The 13127-nt window shown below is 39.1% G+C and overlaps 2 protein-coding genes and 1 long non-coding RNA gene across 3 annotated transcripts in view; 1 reads left to right on the top strand and 2 right to left on the bottom strand.

The window, feature by feature from the left end:
• Nucleotides 1-971, bottom strand: part of LOC143445396 (uncharacterized) — a 38540-nt gene extending 37569 nt beyond the window's left edge. Inside the window, exon 1 of the long non-coding RNA XR_013113816.1 lies at nt 138-971. This is a non-coding gene — a long non-coding RNA (uncharacterized LOC143445396). The remainder of the gene's footprint in view (nt 1-137) is intronic.
• Nucleotides 972-1226: 255 nt separating this feature from the next.
• LOC143446109 (dermatan-sulfate epimerase-like protein) lies at nt 1227-7238 on the bottom strand. The gene is made up of 9 exons (XM_076945600.1): nt 6465-7238; nt 5733-6048; nt 4545-5487; nt 3472-4263; nt 3241-3360; nt 2690-3053; nt 2479-2597; nt 2049-2321; nt 1227-1874 (listed from the first exon to the last, which is right to left on the bottom strand). The coding sequence occupies exons 1-9, from the start codon at nt 6798-6800 to the stop codon at nt 1724-1726; spliced, it is 3414 nt and encodes a 1137-aa protein (XP_076801715.1). The 5' UTR covers nt 6801-7238; the 3' UTR covers nt 1227-1723.
• Nucleotides 7239-10800: 3562 nt separating this feature from the next.
• LOC143445160 (ADP-ribosylation factor 6-like) lies at nt 10801-12905 on the top strand. The gene has a single exon (XM_076944069.1). The coding sequence runs from the start codon at nt 10871-10873 to the stop codon at nt 11396-11398; it is 528 nt and encodes a 175-aa protein (XP_076800184.1). The 5' UTR covers nt 10801-10870; the 3' UTR covers nt 11399-12905.
• Nucleotides 12906-13127: the final 222 nt, after the last annotated feature.

The following is a 13127-nucleotide window of genomic DNA, read 5'->3' as shown; positions in this document are numbered from 1 at the left end:
ATTGACGTTTTAAACTAGTCATGGCCAAAGCAAAACTGGTTTTACAAGCAGCGCTTTCTTGCGTTGTTAATTTCCGCTGGCTTCAAACTCAAATGGTGTGAATCGACACAAAGACGGTGATGGCACGCGTAACTTACGTGAAGTTTGCCGGTAAGCTGAATGGGCGACTGATTCACCAGTAGCATACTAGCAAGCCGGTGTGCTCCATATCGCCTACTGCCAAAGTGTATGCATCCGTAGCAATCACCAGCTATCATCCCCAGTTCAGCAAAGTCAACATGCGTTTCGAGCAAGCCGAACTGTATTACATCGTAAATTTCCAATTGCGTTTTCCATTACCTGCATCGTACATTAAAATAAAGAGTTACTTGTTCTAAAGTGTCTGGTTAGTCCGATCTAAAGCTGTACGCTTCAAAACTTGCCCAAAAGTGCTGTAAAAACACTCAATGCAACAGTAGGGCTTCGTTTTACCAAACCAAAAGTAATATAATAAACAAACAAGAAATTAAACATTTCTAGACACGGAACACTTCTTTTTCCCAGTTTTTTTTGCTAGGAAGCAATACAGCAAGGTAGGCTAAAAGCAAAATTACAGTTTGAACAAGTTTAACATTTCGCCTTGCAATTGCTATAATTTTGCTTAAGGGTCTGTAGGCCCATCTGAAGCCCTATCTAAAACAATGCAAAGTACAATTTTTCAATTTGAATTTGCTTCTAAACAAGCCCGGTCACCTTGCTGAATTTTTGTATCCGCCGAGATGTAGGTCAAAAGGACTTAATGCGGTATTTTGAGAAAATTCTCGTATCTGGAATTCTCGCACCAAATGCTTCAACTTTTTAACAACTTTTTTCCTTACATTTCTCCAAAAAATCAGCCAAAAAGCCTTAACTTTGAACCAACACAAAACGTTAACCTTAGCCTGAACCTACACTCCGCACACGCCATAACAACAGCAAACCTCCACAGATTAAGGTCACATGCGCACTGGACCGGAACCATTGATACTTTTTCTATAGTGACGTCTTGGATGCGACCTTCGTAACAATCGCCGGGTTGCCGTTTTAAAACTACTGAAAATCGTACTACACCCCCTTAAGGACAGAAATTAATGCATAATAAGGGTGAGTCATTTAACTTTCAAATAATGATACTATATTGCACACAGCTACTGGTATCAGGTTATTCTGTTGCTCTTCTGCCCGCAATGCTCATCATAAGACAAATATAACAAAAAAGTAACATTTATTGCAAACAAACGGTACCAAAAAATATCAGAAATGAGGCAGTCAAGAGCAAAGTTTCGTTAAAAGTAAAATATTGTTACCGCAACATGTCACTGAAAGATAGAACAACACTTTTTATAAACTGCATGGATTCGACACCTAGCACTAGTGGCACGTAGCTTATAGCCTGCTAAAGCTGATGAATAGACGACTACAACAAAAGGAATAAAAGATGTCATGAATAGCAAATATATTTGTTATAGAAATCACATTCATATTTAGATATTAGACTACGTTGATCGAAAAAGCCTTGTTATTGCACAGCACCGCGTTTCTCGGGAAGCGGCGATTAATTCTTGTTTTTTGGATGTGTAATTTCTTACGTATCTTTCAATCTCTTCTAAATACATCAACATCATCTTCATGGCCGTCTTGAAATCATTTCAAGCACTTCATGGTGCTCATCGGGAAAATTCCAATAATTTCTGCTTACCCCACGTCACAAATAGCCTAACTTTCTCATGAGATTTTTGCAAACGCGTTCAACGACGAAAGCGTCGGCGTACTCCATGCCACGATGCCATTGCCCGACGCTTTTCTCGACCAATATGTCCTCATGTCCAAGCCTCGTATCCCCACTTCTCACTGCCCTGAAATTGATAGCGGAGTCAATGAAAGCCGGCCAAGTATGGCTGCTCGAAGTAGTCTTCAACTTATTACAAGCAACAACGCCGGTTAAACGCGACGCTTAAAACCTGATTTTTATAAGAGCGATAAAAAACTGACAAACAAATCAACAGTTGGTTTGCAATTATCAAAGGTACCTGGTGATCTTATTGATCTGTGGGACCGATATGGTCATTCCAAGACCTTGATATATTTTCGTGCTCGCAACTTCCGGATTAGAGACGAGGTCCTCGAATCGCACGATCTGCATCGATCGACCATAACGAATCAATGACGCGATACTCGCCACCCATAGTTTGGATAACCTCTCAACGTCATTTCCTTTTTTGATGTTTTGAAATTCACGCGGCAACACGGAAGGAGGCAGGCATGTGAATTTGGAGAGAAGGAACTTCCGCATACGTGCTTGTCTGGAAAAAAGATTAAAATATGTTTACCGTTTTCGATATCAAAGCACCACTAAGTTTATGTTATCCATAAAATCAATCTAGTGGAGGGTTTGACAAGTTTTTCCTCTTTCCAATATAGCTACACTGACACCGGGAATCTATTCGGATCAATACAAACTCGATTTTTCGCTCCCCAGTTAGATCGTCGCGGGTCAGCGAATGGATCCAGTCATGCGGATCGCGCACCACCACAATCAACCGCATGTTCTTTTCCAGAATCTCCTTAAGCCAAGTGACCTGCAACATAACTTGGCATTATTGATACGGTATCACTGCCCGAGCTTACGGAAAATAACAGTCAACAAGGTTTTGTCTTTGAGAAACTTTACCTTCGAATTCCAATAACCCGACAGCAAATTAACGGCAAAACGTGCCTTCTTCTTCATTTGACGTAACTTCCGCCGAAGATTTTCAATTCTAGAATTCCCTTCAGGTAGATTATTTAAAAACAGAAGGGGTTCCGTTGACATAACGCGTAGCCAACCGGCCGTGACGGGATCGCCGCGATCTTTCGGCCAATAGCAGGCTTCGTATTCTGAACTGACCCCAGTTGACCTCGGAATTTTGACGTCGTCCGAGGTGAAATAGAGGAAGTCGCTCGAGTTGTAAAAGATCGATTCGAGAAGTTCAGCGCCCGAACCCGGAAGTGACGCAATAATGACTGTAGCTGGGCGGTGAACGTCGTTTGATTCACTAAACAATGAAGAAAAAAAAGGATTAGTTTCATCAGGGATGATAAAAAAACAACACAAAATCGCTTGAAAACACATGGACGTCACGTAAGCCCACACAGGCCGTTCAAAAGCTACCAGCCGTTACAATATGGTATGAGCGCCCCAAAATAGACACAAGTGTTTTAGAGGTTAAACTTCAAACTAACATGGGCTCGACAATCTCACAAACCGATCTTCTGACTTCGACCTCCTGTGGGCAACTCCCACACAAGTAGTACCAGGATAAAATGCACCATGTCAGCATTAGCGCTATCAGAAGTTTCCACCTTTAAATTGAAAAGAATAAAACAACGCCATTAATTGGCCACAAGCCGTCGTTTGAACTGACATCACTAAACAAAACGCAGAGATATTCAAAAGACAGTCTTCCAAAGTACCTGCTGAAACTTCTTCTTCGGGCGAAGAGGTAGATGAAGATCAAAGCGATTACGATTATGAGGTAACTCTGACTTGCAGACGACGTTTGCGTGGCTACTGTTGGCTCCTCTTCTGGTTCGATCATTATTGTCTGGTTACTTGACGAGATCAAACTTCGCACGAATCGGAGCGCTTTGACGTCATCAGTGACGTCACACCTATTCGTAGGTTCCGGTTTGGCAGCTAGCCCCATGTGACGTATTGTGTCTCCAGTTTGGATCGTGGCATAACCGCCGAATCTTAATAATTTCGTTCGCTTATCTAGGGGCAAACTCGTCGACGCCAAAGTAATCTTATATTCGATGTCGTTCATGACTATTTTGAAGCAAGCCACGTCATTGTTGGATTCTTTGTCGAATGACACCGCCTGGACCTTGGTATTGGGCCCGATGAACACGTACGCCATCCTGGTGACGCCTTCGCCACGCAAAGTGTACGTCACGTTGACGAAACTAGTCGTCCGGTCTTTATATTCTGATGGGTTCGCTTGTTGATTGTAGAGTTGCGCCGTAGGGGATATCCCGTCGTCACGAAGCCAGAAGAACGCGTAGGGTCCCTCAGGGTAAATTACTTGGGCACCTTGCAGGCCCAAATGGCGGTAAGGATGGAAGGAATGCATGATATTGTGAAAATACGCGCTCGCTCTGAGCAGATCGCTTTCAGGGTCTAGATATACGCTGTCAATCAAAACCAGGGCTTCTGAATTCAAAAGAAACAAAGACCGTTGCGCACTTTCGATGCCGAGTTCTTCCCTGTTAAAAGTTAGAAAGAGTTTATCAGGTAACAGACACATAACCTTAGTTTAACTAAGGTCAAAATTTTGCCTTAAATGCCGTACTTTAGCAGCGGCAGGCAACAACATGTGAGTATGATTACAAATTACATGATAAATTTAGATTTAGAATAAATTTTGATTTAGGTCGTTTTATGGCGTGAAACGATATGGTATCATTTTGTGATATGGAATTTGGTACGATACCATACCGTCGTTTGCACTTTGCTGTTCTGTTAAAAATGGGGTTGTTTGTTTTACCGGTAGGCATTTGCAGATTCCCCAGCAATATGAACGATGTTGTCAGCGGACATGGTGACGGAGATGATTTTTCCGCGTGGAACCGGTTCCTGTTTGTAAGCTAGCCACTTGGAACATTCTCCTAGTTGTCCCTCCCACGGCGGGCTGCATTTTGACGACTCGGAGGGTGCAAAAGTGAGAACGTTGTTGAGGTAGGTATGTTTGGGAGAATATAACGCTTCCGTCACAAAATACCGACCGTTTGGCGCAAAAACAAAGGAATTTTGATCGGGATGTTCGTGACCCGCGTTGAAGTTGGTCCATCCGTTTACAATGTGTTGTAGGAGTTTGTAGTTCACGATATCCGCTACCGCTTCACCGTGTACGGCTCCGGACTTGAAAGAGAGAAAAGTGTTCCCTTTTTTTAGATACTGTCCGCCTCCGTACGTCACAACGCCCCAGTCGTGAAAAGTGTGTAAAGACGTATTACTTGGCAGCACTGGACGGACCGCTTTGATGCTGGCGTCGTAAAATAAGAACTCGGTGTGCACAGTGCTCCATCTCTGGGACATGGATCGCGCCAGAGGTGGATTTTTTGGTTTGGCGGAACGGACTCGATCCGCAAGCCAATTTCCGTACCCGTTCTTTAGCACAAAGGCATCAAGGAATACCAGTTGACTTTCGGGTCCATAGAACCAGTTATGATTTGAATCTGCTATTCCTACCGTCCTTTGAAAACCAGGCATTGTGGTGGCATAAAAGAACCAAAAGTGTTCTCTCAGCCAGCGAAGTTTCGTGTGGTCCCTATTGAAATGTCTCTTAGCTAGGTAAATGTATTGCGTAATGCCTTTTGACGTGTAAGATCCGTAGGCGACGCCTTCGTCACACGAGCCATCAACGATGTACGAGTATAACTCCATTGATTTTTCAAATAAGCCAATCGCAGCGTCCTTCCAAGGTTTTGCTGTGAAAGATCGGCAAATATTGAAGACTTAACATTTATTTCAGCTTACAGTTATAAAACCTTTATAACTTCCTGTAAATATGTAACAATAGCCCACGAACATACAAATGCAGAATACGACGTCGCAAAGTAATTTGATACGACAGAACACCTCGAATGATGCAATTGCAAATAACAGCTGATGGCTATCTTCAATGGTATCAACATTACAACGGTAATATAACACCATAAAAGTAAAAACGCACCCGTAGTTGGGGAATGAACTTCGTAAACCATGGCGCCGAGTAACATAGCAAGGACATTGGTGGGGGCGTGATTATGAATGAATTGCTTGGCCCAGCCAGCTCTTTTCTTAACCAGAATTTGATACAATGCTTCCACTTCTGTTCGAATCTTCTTCAAATAATGCTTCACGCGGCTTTTGCTGAAGTAGGGGTACAAGAAGTCTAAAGCGGTCGCGTAGCCGGTAAGCGAGTGACCAATCGGAACTTGGTCCACGTTTCGACTGGACGTTACGTACCAATCCGGATATGACGTCATGCGGTCCATGTATAGCTGCACCTGCAAAGTACGAAAATTTCATGTATGCTTTGTAAGTTATCTAGAAAGGATAAAAAGTCATGAGCGGCAGTTACAACTAGTAAAAAATTTCAGTTCCAATACATACTGTTTATATATTATACACATTGATATAAATTCCGTTGTTTGTAAAGCAAATTTGAATAGAAGCAAACTTCTGGAACCTTATTGGCGATAGGCTATCACTGTATTAAACTACCAAAAGCAATAGACGCTCTATCAGGGAGATGATTAATACCAGTCTATGTGCAAACATACCACGTGATGATTAAAGGAACAAACAGCGGCATGACTACAAGTGGCCGAGATAGATAACAGCAAACTGGCAGTGATTTGCTCGGGTTAAGTGAAAAGGTCTTGACCCAATAACCTAAATATTTTAACTGTATTTTCCTCACCAGTTCAAAGGCTTTCTTGTCCTGTGGATTAAGAAGGCAATACATAGCAAATGCACAAAGATTATTGCCATATAACTCATTCCAGCGACTACCAAACTTCTCAAAGGATTCCGGCGGAAGGTACAACTTTTCATCCTCTTTTAAGCTCCTTCCCGCTTCTTCCAAAATTTTTGCGATCTTGATATGGGTGGTTTTCGCTTTGTGACGCAATTTCGGGACATCTTCAGACGTAAAATAGAGCATCGGGTGGTTTGCATCAGACACATTTATCAAGTGGCATACGCACAGCAGTAAAAGCAACCATTTCATACTTCTGTCTTCACCCTTCTCCGCCATAACTGGAACAAACAATTACATCTATCATAATAAATATTGCAATTTAGACCTTGCAACTGTGATTTGCATAAGCTTAAAATTTTGATTGACAATCCTATAACTATCCAGATAATCAATATTCGCAGATTCTTAAACATTCCAGCAAAACCTTTCCAAGCTGCACAGTTGTTACAATTGCCTGATTCCAATATTAAGCAGAAAACATGTAGCTAAAACTGTCATATATATATCTTCTACCGTGGCAACGAAGTCAGTCAACTGACGCTTTGATGTTTCAAGCAATTGTACCAGTAACAGTAGCCTATGTGTTATTGGCAGAAGAATGTTCTCTGGTTGTTTATACGTAAGTATTTCAGCGCTAACTGTCACAAACAGCCGAACAGAAGTCGCAGAACTGAAGCCAATTCATACCCTGTTCACAATCGTTGTGTCTGCTACCGACCAGTGTAAGATTGACTTTCTGCTTGAGTGAGCAGCCTTTATTGCCGCACACCCGCTGGCTATATTTACTCCACCACACGCGTCCGATAATTCGTAGAGAGAAAAGAAAATGTCTCACTTCTTTCCTGCCTTAGAAATTACTTTTATTTGGACTGTAGAAATAAGTGGGTCATTCCGTCAGCCTTCTGATTTATAAACCTGGTGAAGGTGAACAACTTGCAGGTATATTGAATGAAACCGTATCAAAATCATGTGACAGAAATTGCGACAAAGTAAAGGCTTGTAAGTTGAGATTAACGTAAACGTTTTTCTTAAAATGTTCCTTTACTTACACTTTATTCATCAACAAAAAAAAAGTTGCAAAAATTTTCGCCAAAAACTTTTTTCTCTTAGTAAAAAGATGCAACGGCTATACTTCTAAGCTTTCCGCCTACGTCACTGCTCTCTTTTGGGTTGTATGTCATTTCTGATGTTGGTAGAATAACTAAGTTTATTTCATCAGTTTAGTATTTTTAGGGTAACCTACTTGACCAAAGATTCCGGCAAAGAAGTTTGTTTATGAGCGTATATTTCTTGTTTGACCAGTGTGCAAAGAGTTTAGCACCATACTTTTCGTTCCCCACAGTGAATAGCGAAAAATAAACAAAACGAAGCTTTTCATAGCAATTCTTATGTTTCGATTAGGTATTTTCTGGAAAATTTTTCATGATCACTTGGCGTATCCACAATAGTTCTTCACGATAGCAATACAGTGTAGTACTGTATAAAAAAAAGTCACGATCGTTACCCATGTTTACCACTTTTGATAAACTTTTAGGAAGGCTTTTTCTGGCAGGATATAAATTGGATGAGAGCAAGAAATGATCTACCAAAAATGCAAAGGTTTTTTACACAACCCAAAACGTATTGTCTACTCTAAATGAAATAAAAAAAATATTTAACTGTTATTTTTTAAACATTTACTTTTTGCCATACCATCTCTGCGGAAATACAATTGCGATAGGCTGTGATATTTTCACTTCATGATTACTTTAATGATTCATCATATGTTTGACGAATCACGTCCTTTAAGGCAGGGCAACTTTTTGCTTCTACTATTTACTTTTGACCGGATTGGGTGTGATTTAAACTCAAGTGGTTAACAGTGTTAAGACTCTGTGAGTATAAGAATAAAAACTGAAGTGAAATTAAGAAGAGCAACTACAAAAGTAGACTAGAACTGTAAAATAACGCTGTTATCAGTGAAACATCACCATTTGTCAAGAGAATTTGATTGCAAAGGCAATCGAATATGGCCATGACAGACTAGGCCTAGTTATTGTTATCAACAATTATTTTCTTACAGTCTTAATTATTTTCGAGCATGTTTTAGGCTAAGCCTTTTGGGTTAATTGTCAATTTCTTCCTTACAATAGGCCTAGTTCATGCTAATAACAACTGGCTTGATTTTTTCGGATCTCGCTAAAAGGCTGAAACAAAGAATGTAGGCTTTGGTTGGAAAACACTGTTTTCAGTTTCAGGCTTCTAGTGCATGTGTCCTATTTTTTCATCCCCATTTGGTTTTTGACGAAAAATAAAATGATTTCAGTTTAAACATGTTTCAGGCTGGATAGTTTTGTCTGCATATTGACGATTCTTGAACGCTGGACTACCACCAGACTGCGTTTTAAGCCTTTTTTCAACAAGATGTATGCACAAGACTTAAGAGTATAGGTCAAGTGGGCTCTCATCATATGCAAAGTGCTGGTTTTGATGCTTTAGCAAGCCTCTGTCTGCCTATAGTGAAAGGTGTAACACCTGTACGCACGAGTATTATCCACATGCTAACCGAACTTTCTTCTTTATCTTCCCGTTTTTTTATAATAAATAAACAAAGAATTGAGGCTTAATTGCGTGCCATCAAAACGAAATGTACGTCTTTGTGTCTGCATGTGATGGTAGAAATTTTGGTGTTGTACATGGAGTATAACTTGCTTTATTTGGGTTTGAATCAGCAAGATAGAGTATTTTTTCGTCAACTGGCTACCCGATCCTAATTGTGCTCATTAATGTTACTGAATATAATAGACTCTTTCCTAGTAACTCTCGTCATTTATTTGGTTGGCATGATTTTTTCGACTAACCATACCTAGAAATAGATATTTTTGACCCACTTTGATTCTTTTTGAAATTACAAGCGTTCTGAGCATTAAATTGTAAAGATTTCGGTTAGATGATTGACATATGAATTCCTTCACGCAATAAAAAAAAATTGAAAATACTGCCTAGTTCTTATTTTACAGTGGTTTGAATCCTACGCATTGTTCTGTGCTTTGTTTGCTGCTGTTCACTAAAATATTAAGAGTAGATCCCGGTCGGTCTACCATCCACGGAACCATTGTCAAATGGTCGTATTAATGGATGTCACACTAACTCATGGTGTCATAACTGTATACATGACTTTAAGTAAACCACAGGTTTTACCAATCCTGCTGTTTGTAGGAATTAACACATTTACAAAACGTATTATGTGTTCTTGTGCTTCACCGAATAAAAGCTACATGCGATTAGGATAATCACTTACTACTGGTAGTACAATTGATTAAAGAAATATTTGATAAACACCTGTTTTAATGCAACAGTTGACATTTCGCTTTGCCTACAATGAAATTTTTTTTATCACAATAAAGAGTTATCCCAGTAGGGATATGCTCTAAATGCAGAGACTCACACAAATTGGCTAGAAGACAATCATACAGGTTCGTGCTGCAGCTGCAATGAATTTTAAAGGTCAATCTAACAATTGCTTCATAATTCTATAAACAAAATTTTTACTGAGTGTTACTCTGCTGGTACAGTGCAACTGCAGAAATCAACAATGCAACAGAGCATTCAAGCAGTGCACTGGAATGTGTGAAGAAACTGCTTATGAGCAAGTAAACTTCGCACATAATTGAAAAAGCAATATTAGTGCTTCTTGACCTTTTATAGCCTTAACCCAAATTTTGAGCATCAAAACCTTGGCTACTAACTTCGCACAGGCTACCACTTACTCTCAAACAAATTTGATTTGAATTTTCATAGGAAGATGTTTTTAATCATAACGTTTATTGCAATTTTACTGTTTGTTACATCTGAGTTAAGCATGTCGTGCAACCCTCTGACCTTTGACAGTTGCCATGACAACTACTACTGCTCCAGGTCAAAACCTGGATTAATCCCTGCCTGGGATTAATGACTTTTGAGGTTTAGCTTTACATTCCAGCAACTCTGTAACTCACTAACTGAAGGCTTGCCACTCGATGCAGCTTAGAGTCATGCCCAGGACACTGAACTTCACCATGCTCTCACAAAAACATACACAAAACTTTTTACCGATTGTTTAAACACGGTAGCTACAAATTAAACTTTGGGTCACAAAATAAAAACCACAAGATTGTTGACAGGTTTAGCCATTGATAATAATCAGCAACAAATAGATGTGAATAATATAATTATAAGATATGTAAATATGATGATAGCGTGTAGTTATATTGCATTCATGATTTGTTGTATGCTTTAAAATTTGATTTAAGTTTTTTTCCTTTTCTATCATTGAAAAAAAAATAGTTAAAAGCTGATTTTGCATGATCTTATGAACATTGTCAAAGATGGGAAAGTTTTTCTCAAAGTTGTTTGGCAACAAGGAAATGAGAATCTTGATGCTGGGCTTGGATGCTGCTGGAAAAACAACTATTTTGTATAAACTGAAGCTTGGCCAGCCCGTGCAAACCATACCAACAGTCGGATTTAATGTGGAAACGGTCACTTACAAAAACACAAGGTTCAATGTTTGGGACGTAGGCGGCCAAGATAAAATTCGCCCACTGTGGAGGCATTATTACACCGGCACTCAAGGCCTTATTTTTGTCATAGACTGTGCAGACAGAGACCGCATAGAAGAAGCAAGAACTGAACTCCACCGAATTGTCAATGATCGCGAAATGAAAGATGCCGTCATTCTTGTATATGCCAACAAGCAGGACCTCCCCGATGTCCTTACGCCCACAGAGGTGCAACAAAAGCTTGAACTTATGAAACTTAAGGGGAGGAACTGGTACGTCCAGCCCTCGTGTGCAACCAGGGGGGACGGTCTACAAGAGGGACTCCAGTGGTTAGTTACGAATCAAGGCCAGTAGCAAAAACTTCTTCCAAGATATTTTTCCAAACAACACTTTTTAATCAGTGAAATAACAGATTTAATAACTTAATACAAAAAATACTGATTTCTTACTTTAGGTCGTGTAGTATAGTGTTTGTGTTTGTCATTTATTCCGATTCAAGTAAAAGACATTTTGTAAAAAGTGTTTACTTCCGACAAGGATTTAGATTATTGGTGTTAATTATTGCATTTATTTTTTACCATAAAACCCGTGTATGTGAATCATTGATGATAAAACTGTTTGGAATGCAGAATTTCGTCTAGTATTGTTTAGTCCTATCGATCGATCAACGATCATATTTGCTAGATAATACTGCAACTTGCTTGTTTAAGAATCCATTAGAATTATAAAAGATTTTAATAAAGAATTATCACGGCGTCAAATCAGATCTATATATACATCATATCTGAAAGCATCCCTTCTTAGTCTCTAGTACATTTACGTTATGTGTGATGAGTAATAAACTGTAATTCGGTATGATTTAATTTGTATCCTGGCTCGTAAGTTGTATTTGATTCATTAAATGTTTAAAGCTTTTATGCATGGTGTCAACCTAGTAATCCCACAGCCAGAAAATCATTGAATTCAGATGATTTTCTGTGGTCTTCTTATTTTGCTTACTACAGCTGGGAAGCACCGTGATGTTAATGTTATGAAATGAATTGAAATATGCTTTCGGTCTCAACTATCTGACTGAAACCATGAATGCTGCTCAGTAGTTTGAAAACTTTAGAATGCGTATAAATGTTTTTTTAACCTATTTTTATGTCATAGTATATGTTTGATTGTTGTTATCGTATTGTTAATTCACATTCTGCCTATTGTCTGCAAATCAGTTGCCAAGCTAAGTCATTTCATTGTTTGAGGCTATTCTAAAGATAAGAGTTTCTTCAAACAGGTAACGATTCTTACGATGCGTGAGTGATCTAGTTTGAATTTTTAGTGACATCAGCAATAAGACAGTGGTGTACGTTACTTCTTTCGATGTATTTGTTGCCAGCACATACTAGGTTGCCGAAAACGTTTCAAACTTAATTCAGAAATTTTTGAATTTTTTTTCTAGTCAGATTCATCACACAGCATAACATGGTGGCTTGATAGGCCATTGTTGCATTGGCTATTAACACAAGCAGTACCTTGCTGTGACATTATCAGTTCATTGTTGCTGTGTTTTTATTGCTTCTTTTACATTGTAGCTACATATAAGTAAATTCTACAGGCCGAGGTCTTGTTTATGTTGGAGGTATTGACATGTATTCTATGAATGATCATCAGAACGGCTGGACGTAAGGCAATGATGTAGCATCAGTGACGAATGGGCTGTCAATTGTTATCTTAACGTATTTTATGCACATTAACACTTTCAAAAGCTTCCGGTTTTGTTTTGAGCGATTGTCTTTCAATTTATCTGTACCTTTTGTGTTTTGTTATTTAGTGATTCATATTTGCAATATATGCTGTGAAACAAATGAGTTTTACCTTATGTGACACAGAACTGATAATTTTTTTTACATATTGGCTTACCAGTGTTTTATATTTGCAGCAAGACTTAAGTTTTCATACCAATCACAAAACAAAAAGCTCATATAGATGAGATCCTTTTTAGGCCTTGCTTGTCAATAAGGATAGTTATTAGGCCTTTGTGTTAGTTAAGTGTCAAGTATAGTGGTTTTGTTTGCTGGTTTTGATTACTGTATTATCAGAA

This window comes from Clavelina lepadiformis, chromosome 2, assembly GCF_947623445.1.
Source record: "Clavelina lepadiformis chromosome 2, kaClaLepa1.1, whole genome shotgun sequence".
NCBI lineage: Eukaryota > Metazoa > Chordata > Ascidiacea > Aplousobranchia > Clavelinidae > Clavelina > Clavelina lepadiformis.
Note: the sequence above shows the minus strand (reverse complement) of the source record. Positions and strands in the feature narration are given on the sequence as shown.

Bases quoted from the DNA above. Each gene is read 5' to 3' on its own strand.
- LOC143445160 (XM_076944069.1), top strand. From the start codon at position 10,871: ATGGGAAAGTTTTTCTCAAAGTTGTTTGGCAACAAGGAAATGAGAATC.
- LOC143446109 (XM_076945600.1), bottom strand. From the start codon at position 6,800: ATGGCGGAGAAGGGTGAAGACAGAAGTATGAAATGGTTGCTTTTACTG. The intron at 4,264-4,544 runs GTAAAACAAACA...AACTTTTAACAG, and splicing joins GAATCTGCAAATGCCTACCG to GGAAGAACTCGGCATCGAAA. The intron at 3,054-3,240 runs GTTAGTTTGAAG...TTCATTGTTTAG, and splicing joins TGTGAGATTGTCGAGCCCAT to TGAATCAAACGACGTTCACC.